Source organism: Penicillium roqueforti, assembly GCF_015533775.1.
Source record: "Penicillium roqueforti strain LCP96 04111 chromosome Unknown scaffold_02, whole genome shotgun sequence".
In the NCBI taxonomy this organism is placed as follows: Eukaryota; Fungi; Ascomycota; class Eurotiomycetes; order Eurotiales; family Aspergillaceae; genus Penicillium; species Penicillium roqueforti.
In genome coordinates, this window is record NW_024067566.1 from 1 (window position 1) to 8286 (window position 8286).

The 8286-nt window shown below is 49.9% G+C and overlaps 4 protein-coding genes across 4 annotated transcripts; 3 read left to right on the forward strand and 1 right to left on the reverse strand.

The window, feature by feature from the left end:
• Positions 1 to 251: 251 nt before the first annotated feature.
• LCP9604111_1458 (uncharacterized protein) lies at positions 252 to 809 on the forward strand (the record flags this gene model as incomplete). Its single annotated transcript, XM_039068826.1, has 1 exon — positions 252 to 809. One exon carries the CDS (start codon positions 252 to 254, stop codon positions 807 to 809), a length of 558 nt encoding a protein of 185 aa, XP_038931585.1.
• Positions 810 to 2078: 1269 nt separating this feature from the next.
• Positions 2079 to 2767, forward strand: LCP9604111_1459 (putative GPI anchored cell wall protein; the record flags this gene model as incomplete). The annotated part of the gene is made up of 3 exons (XM_039068827.1): positions 2079 to 2182; positions 2240 to 2385; positions 2457 to 2767. The coding sequence occupies 3 exons, from the start codon at positions 2079 to 2081 to the stop codon at positions 2765 to 2767; spliced, it is 561 nt and encodes a 186-aa protein (XP_038931586.1).
• A 1046-nt stretch (positions 2768 to 3813) lies between these two features.
• Positions 3814 to 6593, forward strand: LCP9604111_1460 (ribonucleotide-diphosphate reductase subunit RNR1; the record flags this gene model as incomplete). The annotated part of the gene is made up of 3 exons (XM_039068829.1): positions 3814 to 3832; positions 3972 to 4129; positions 4185 to 6593. 3 exons carry the CDS (start codon positions 3814 to 3816, stop codon positions 6591 to 6593), a joined length of 2586 nt encoding a protein of 861 aa, XP_038931587.1.
• Positions 6594 to 7233: 640 nt separating this feature from the next.
• On the reverse strand, positions 7234 to 8086 carry LCP9604111_1461 (uncharacterized protein; the record flags this gene model as incomplete). The annotated part of the gene is made up of 2 exons (XM_039068830.1): positions 7234 to 7781; positions 7852 to 8086. The coding sequence occupies 2 exons, from the start codon at positions 8084 to 8086 to the stop codon at positions 7234 to 7236; spliced, it is 783 nt and encodes a 260-aa protein (XP_038931588.1).
• Between the last annotated feature and the right edge of the window lie 200 nt (positions 8087 to 8286).

Genomic DNA, 8286 nt, shown 5'->3' on the forward strand with positions numbered 1-8286 from the left:
GTACTCACTCCCAGCCAGTCGCACTATGCGGGTGGCTCCTATAATAATAGGAATAGGCAGGCGGTATTCACAGAGCGGTCAATGGTAGAGGTACCGGGGTACAAATACTCATGCAACGCCACTGTAGACAACATCAATAACAAGCATCTTTACCACCACCAAGCTTTTTCCATAACAGATTGGTAGCATGTCCAGGCCTTGACATACCCGCGCAAGATGCCGACATTCTACAGCTAGTCCCATGGGCGGCAATGTACGGTATCATTGACTCTTTCGGGAATGAAAATGTCCGCCGACGCAAGCGCGCGCGCCGAGAGAAGGAGCGCCATGATAATTCTATATCTAATACACACATTCCGTCCTGGAGAAGGGTCGCCATATCGAAGCCCCTCTCTGGCCCGCTACAAAATACAGAGCTGCGCTTCCGTATCAGTCAGATTGACAGTGCCCCAGACGTCGTCGGTCCTGTTATATCCCTCCTGCTGGCAGTAGAGGCCTTGTTTCAGAACGTCGGTGGCTCTAGGAGGCTGGAACGTATTGCCTCTCTAGGCCACGCCGGCCTCGTCGACTTCCGCGCGCGTTTCGTCGAGGGAGACCCCCGCGTTACCCGCGCTATGCGTGAGGGGCTCGGCACCTCACTGAACGCCATCCGCGACGCCATAGCATTTGCTGAGGGCCTGCTGCTAGTTGACCGATGCATTGAGATGGTAAAGGATGATGCCGTAAGGCTTGAGGTCGAAGCCATAGCATCCATGATGCGACCTCCACCGGAAACTCCTTTGCACGAAGGCCACTTGATTTCTAACTGAGGCTGCCGAGGACGGCAGCACCCTTTCCGAAGGGGGCACATGTGAGAGAGCATATTACATAGCTTACATAAGCTCTAGTTGGTTACACCTAGAGCGTAGACAACATCAACAAGCATCTTTATCACCACCAAGCTTTTTCCATAACAATCAATAACGCCTGTGTGCGGATCGGGAGGTTTACCAGAGAGGCCGTGAATGGTTCAAAACAATTGGCAAGCGAGTTCGGAAGTCACTTTTCCCACGGAGAAAGGATAGAACAAGAGATTCAACTTCTTATGAGAATGCCACTATGGTTTAGCTCTCGCTAAGTTTGCTGTTATCATTACCATTCTTCGACACTTTCGCGGCTTTTTGACCACATTCTGGGATTGTCTCTTGCTTGATTTCGTGGCTTTCTCCGTGAGTGAGACCTGTATCCTATGTTCTGTGGCTAAATATACTGTGCTTACATTTGATGCACGTAGTTGGTCTTGAGATGCTTCGCCTCCCTTCCTCCGAGGAAGTTTATACGGGCATGTCACGACCAGAGCCGGGAAAACCCCGGATAAGCACATCAATTCTCGAATGTGATAACCCTTGGCTGTCTATAACTCCAAGAGTATATAATTTGTTACACTCGAGGTAACTATGGGTAACTGAGGTTATTAATAGAGCTCGAATCCTCTAATCCCCATCTGGATCCGCCATCTAAGACATATAAAATTAGTGGGAAAAAAAAGAGGAAAACTCTCATCTTATGTAGAACCGTACAGAATACCATTAAATGAATATTTTCAAATTTTACCTCGAGCACCACTGTCATTGATACGCTCACACCGTAAGAGGAACGGAGGCGCTTCTCTCCTGTATCCGGGGACAGGTCCCTGACGCTAAACCTCTTTGGGAGCCGAAGTTCCACAAGCCATGGGGAACTAGTATACGGTACGAAGAGAACCGTATTGTAAAGTACACTTAGTATTGAACACCCGCAATGAAGTACATTACTGTACAGATATGAATGTAATATAACAGACCCTGACCCCCATCGTGGCTTTGAGATTGTGATGAAACTGTGGTTGCCCGATTTCCCCTTCCCCCCCGTTTTCCTCTGGTTGAGACCTTATCCTCCTTACCACTTCGTCACTCTTTGTCTTCCACTTTCCCACACTCTTTACAGTCGCTCTTTAGCCCACACGTTCTTTTACTCTAGACTCGCTGTGCGATCTTGAATCCAATCCCTTATCCAATTTCCAATTTGTGATTTCGATCTCCGACCTCTAATCTTTCACCATGCTCTTCAACAAGTCTATCTTCGCCGTGGCCATTGTGGCTTTGGCTAATGTTGTGACTGCCACCACCGTGCAAACCCCGGCCTGTGTTCTCAAAATCATCGGGTATGTCCCGAAGGAATGGAAGGAATGCTAGTGGAGTCCTGAGCTGATGACATCTAGCAACCAAGCCAACCCGGCCGATTCGAAGACTATCTGCGGCTCGAGCGCTAGCAAGATCCAGTCTGATATTTCCAAGAACTGTGCCGATAGCCAGGCTTCCCTGAAATTCTTCGTCAACAACTGCGCCCTGCTCGGCCACAAAGTTGGTAAGGATCGACACATCCAAGAGCATGTTGCACTATATCACTGAATCGGTTACTTATTATCTTCTCTTTAGTGGCTGATGTTTCCACCACTACTGGCACCTCTGATATCTCTACTGCCACCGGCACTGCTGGGGGCTCTACAGCCACCGGCTTCGTCACCGCTGTCTCCTCTGTCTCTGCTACCAAGACTGGTGCTTCCGTTGCTACTGGCACTGCCTCCAACCCTGCTACTGGTACCTCGGCGATCAGCACTGGCACCGCCTCCGAGTCTGGTGTCGTCGCGTCCGCTTCTCCGACTTTCAACGCCGCTGCGTCCGACCGCCACTTCTCCGCCACCAGCTTTGTTGCCGTGGTGTTCCTCGGCGCTGCTGCTTTGCTGTAAGAATTCAGCATTAACTGACAGCGGCTCAACGTGAATATCGATGTGAGCATATTATTAGCCTTAATTTTGCTCCTTTCGATCTGAATTGAATCGTTGTTCAGGGATCTTGTTCGAATTCTGATATGTTGCTCGTCTATGTCAATATTTGAACTCCGTGAACTTTTATCTTCTTACTTGCCAAAATCGCATTGATTTATGTGCTATTCACTTCCCCAGAACAATTCTTGAAACCGCCGAGGTCTGCTCAATTGCCAATCAGTCGGTCGATGTAAACAGATTCAAATGAATCAGTGACCAAAATGCCAGGACATTCCCTAATAGAAGAGAACGAGCAATACGGAGTACATCCGAAGTACTCCTGCGGTCATCCCCGCACCTCTTGGCCCCTTGATTAAAAGGACGATGTAGATCTATCACATTGACGTGTACAATGCGGCAAGGCTCCAAGGTTGGGATCGGGCATGATGTTGACTAAGACATATGGATAAATATCACGCTGTCAAAAATCACCTCAATTTCGTAATGACGTTTAAAGATCATCTGAGCCGGAATGCTTCAGGCCGCTCGGCGACAGCTCTTCCGTTGCCATGTTGCCATGCGCGATCCTTCGCGTGTTCACGTGACCATTCGCGATCTGCAGTTTGGCTGCAAACCTAATCTCACCGCCTATTCTCTAGTCACACCGCCTTCCCTATTCTAACTAGAAACCCCACGCTAAGGCCATTCGGATCAAGACGCTAACTGCAAATGGTATAAATGGATGTTTCTGCCTGGCAGGATGCAGGTTTGCAAGGAAAGGTGGACCCGATCTTGGTAAGCTGAAAAAACGCGGGCAACGCGAAAAGACAACGCGTCCACTCGGCAACCAAAGATTCCTCTGCCCCTCTGATCTCTTTCTTCTTCTCACACCCCTCTACGGGCTTCATACATTCATCTTTCCCCCTTTCTCTATATTCTAATAGCATCTCAATCCTCCTACTACTTTGACTTTGATACCCTGTTCTCGTCTTTCTATTATTTCAACTACCAACTTATCACTATTCAAAATGTTTGTCTACAAGAGAGGTAAGTGCATATATGGTCTTCTGATACACGGAAGCATTCGTGGCAAGAGATAGCTTCTGCTCCTTCATCTCGCCACAGCTACCTGGCTTTGCCACGCCACTGTTTTTGGATCGACGGCTAACGCGGATACAAACTGCAGATGGACGCAAGGAACGCGTGCAGTTCGACAAGATCACCGCACGTGTCTCGAGGCTCTGTTATGGCCTCGACCCCGAGCACGTTGATGCCGCAGCCATCACCCAGAAGGTCATCTCTGGTGTCTACCAGGGTGTTGGCACCGTGGAGCTGGACAACTTGGTATGTTCACTTGCTTGCCCCGACTTATGGCATTATGTTAATGTTTCAATCCTAGGCTGCTGAGACTGCTGCATACATGACCGTTACACACCCCGACTACGCCATTCTGGCTGCACGTATCGCCGTTTCCAACCTCCACAAGCAAACAAAAAAGCAATTCTCCATGGTCATCTCCGATCTCTACCATTATGTCAACCCCAAAAACAATAAGCCCGCTCCTATGATCTCAGATGAACACTACGAGATCGTTATGAAGCATGCCGAGGAGCTCAACTCGGCTATTGTGTACGACCGTGACTTCAACTACAACTACTTCGGATTTAAGACCCTCGAGCGGTCATACCTTCTTCGGATTAACGGCAATGTTGCTGAGCGTCCTCAGCACTTGCTGATGCGTGTTGCTGTCGGAATTCACGGCGAGGACATTGAGAAGGCCATTGAGACATACCACTTGATGTCCCAAAAGTACTTCACTCACGCCTCCCCCACTCTGTTCAATGCCGCTACTCCCCAACCCCAGCTCGCATCTTGCTTCCTGGTTGACGTGAGCGCAGACAGCATTGAGGGTATTTATGATACTCTCAAGACCTGTGCCATGATCTCCAAGACCGCTGGTGGTATCGGTCTCAATGTCCACCGCATTCGCGCTACCGGTTCTTACATTGCTGGAACCAACGGCTCCTCCAACGGTATTGTTCCTATGCTGCGTGTGTTTAACAACACCGCACGTTATGTGGACCAGGGTGGTAACAAGCGCCCCGGTGCCTTTGCCATCTACCTGGAGCCGTGGCACGCCGATGTCTTCGAGTTCCTCGATCTGCGCAAGAATCACGGTAAGGAGGAGGTTCGCGCTCGTGACCTTTTCTACGCTCTGTGGACCCCCGATCTCTTCATGAAGCGCGTCGAGGCCAACGGTGACTGGACGCTCTTCTGCCCCAATGAGGCCCCTGGCCTAGCTGATGTCTACGGTGATGAGTTCGAGGCTCTCTACGCCAAGTACGAGCAGGAGGGCCGTGGCCGCAAGACCATCAAGGCTCAGAAGCTCTGGTACGCCATTCTCGAGGCCCAGACTGAGACTGGTAACCCCTTCATGCTCTACAAGGATGCTTGCAACAAGAAGAGTAACCAGAAGAACCTGGGTACTATTCGCAGCTCTAACCTGTGCACTGAGATTATCGAGTACAGTGCCCCTGATGAGGTGGCTGTTTGCAACCTGGCTTCTCTCGCCCTCCCCACCTATGTCGACTCTGCGCGAGGCGAGTATGATTTCGGCAAGCTCCACGAGGTCGTCCAGGTTCTCGTGCACAATCTGAACAAGATCATTGATATCAACTACTACCCCGTTCCTGAGGCGAAGAAGAGCAACTTCCGTCACCGCCCCATCGCTCTCGGTGTCAACGGTCTTGCTGATGCTTTCCTGGCTCTGCGTCTGCCGTTCGACTCTCCCGAGGCCAGACAACTCAACATCCAGATCTTCGAGACCATCTACCACGGTGCCTTGACTGCTTCCGCCGAGATTGCCAAGAAGCTGGGTCCCTATGAGACTTACCCTGGCTCTCCCGTCTCGCAGGGCATCCTGCAGTACGACATGTGGGACCGCACCCCTACCGATCTCTGGGACTGGGCCTCCCTGAAGGCCAAGATTGCCGAGACTGGTGTCCGCAACAGTCTGTTGGTTGCCCCCATGCCTACTGCCAGTACCAGTCAAATTCTGGGCTTCAATGAGTGCTTCGAGCCTTACACCTCGAACATCTACTCCCGCCGTGTTCTGGCTGGTGAGTTCCAGATCGTCAACCCTTGGCTCCTGAAGGATCTGGTCGACCTCGGCCTGTGGTCCGACAACATGAAGAACCGTATCATCGCCGATGGCGGCTCCGTCCAGAACATCCCTAACATCCCCGCCGATATCAAGGCCCTGTACAAGACCGTTTGGGAGATCTCCCAGCGCAACATTCTACAGATGGCCGCCGATCGCGGTGCCTTCATCGATCAGTCGCAGTCCCTCAACATCCACTTGAAGGAGCCCACCATGGGCAAGCTGACCAGCATGCACTTCGCCGGCTGGAAGATGGGTTTGAAGACCGGCATGTACTACCTGCGTACCATGGCCGCCTCCGCCCCCATCCAGTTCACCGTTGATCAGGAGCAGCTCCTGGTCGAGGACACCAACATCGCTCGCTCTAAGAAGCGTACTGGTGCTGCCGGTGCCTCCGTTTACTCGGCTATTCCCCGTACCAATGGTGCTGAGCCCGCTATCGCCAAGGCCGTCGCCCCTGTCGAGGAAACCCCTCGCAGTGTGGCTGCACCTGCTGTTTCTGCTCCTACTGCCGTGGAGACCGATGAAGTTGCTGAAGCTGAGCCTGAAGATGCCGAAAGTAGGGCAAAGGAGGGCGATATATTCTCAGATGCGGTTCTTCAGTGCAGCATCGAGAACAAGGATGCCTGCATCATGTGCCAGGGTTAAGCTTTCTTTCCCTTTAATGCTTTTGGATGTTTCCTTGGGGCTTTGTATATGGCCATGTCTTCTTTCCTGGCTTCTCACGTGTACTCATTATGATTTTGATGGACTTTTCTTTTTCTTTGCGTGTTTCGGCGTCGGTTCAAGATATTTCCTGGATTTTCTTATTATTACTTCAATAACGTGTTAGTTATGTTCTTCATTCTTCTTTGTAAACTTTAGTACGGAGTAGGCCAAGTAGATATTCCTTGTTGTACAGGACTAGTCTCAGCCTTGTATATTCAAACCCTATTATCTCATTCCTAATTTTAAATTGCTTAAACTTGGCTGATTATTTGAGTAGAGCTGTGAAAGTAGAACTCTCAAATGTCGTTTGGATGTCTACCTTGAGGCAAAGAAGAGATGATCGAGTACCTACTATTGGTAACTTACTTGCAAGAATCCAGCCTTATTGTATATACCATACGATTTGTCCCACTATAAACTGTTTATAGTTATATTTACAAGCAAGGCTATAGAGAACAACAACTATGCTATCTTCAACCCATTGAGTAAACACATATCAACACTCCCGCCCATTAGATGATCTATCTTCGTATAGGCCATAACATAGCCGTATCACAACGCATACCACCCGCGCTTCCTTTCACCGATATGGCCGGTGAGGTAACTCAGCAAGATGAGGGGTCAAGCTCCCTCCATGCACCTCTTTAGGCGGTGATGGCGGGACATTATGAACCACCCAAGGGTGTATTGTTTCCGGAGATATCGTTTTGCCATTGGAGTTTCGTATCTTAAAGTAGAGCAGCACACCCAAAATGCATAGTATCGGGAGACCAACTCCGATTCCGATTCCGATTGCGATCTTTTCGGTCATGGCTAACTGGGATGTTTGGCCAGAGGCTGAGATCGACAGAGACGATAAGGATGACGATGACGGTGAGGAGGAGAGCTTGATGGTCGTATGTGGCGTATTTGTCGACGCGGACGCAGATGCAGATGTGGATGTTGTTGAAGACGCAGTAGTGCTGGTAGTGGCGACAGGCTCGGTGACGTTGAAGTATGTGGAAACAAATCCACCCTTCTCATCTGGGTTGATCCAGAGAAAGAAGACGTTTGAGTACGACAGATCAAATCCGTACACCTGAACAACCCACGTGAAGTTGGTGACATAGTCGGTGGAATGTATTTTGGCTAGAAGACGTGTCAATCAATCATCCCGTATTTTGCAGCCTTGGGAGTAAGTAAGTGTCGGGAAACTAACAGAAAATATTTCCCTGGCTGGCGGCACCTGTCTCTACCAAGCTTTGCTGCCAGATAGAGACGTTGAATACCTCAAGCGTGGTCTTCCATGAGACAACTAGCTTGTCACCTAGTGTGAAGACTGGATTCACGCCAGTGTTGGAGGCTGGATTTGTGAAATAATTGTAATCGTCACCTCCAGCCACGAGAGAAGCGACACCTGCGAGGAGCAATATGAGAAATCTGGGATGACGCATGACGAAGCGAGCCACAAGGTCAAGTCTGAGAATCGATGGGGACCCGGGAATTGGCGGTTATAGTTGATGATATATGAGTCTCGCGCTGGTGGGCTGGGGGGGGGGGGGGGGGGAAAAAAAAAAAAAAAAAAAAAACACCTCCCCCCCACACCAAACAAGGGTTTTTATATATAAATAAGCGAAAAAATTTTATAAATAAA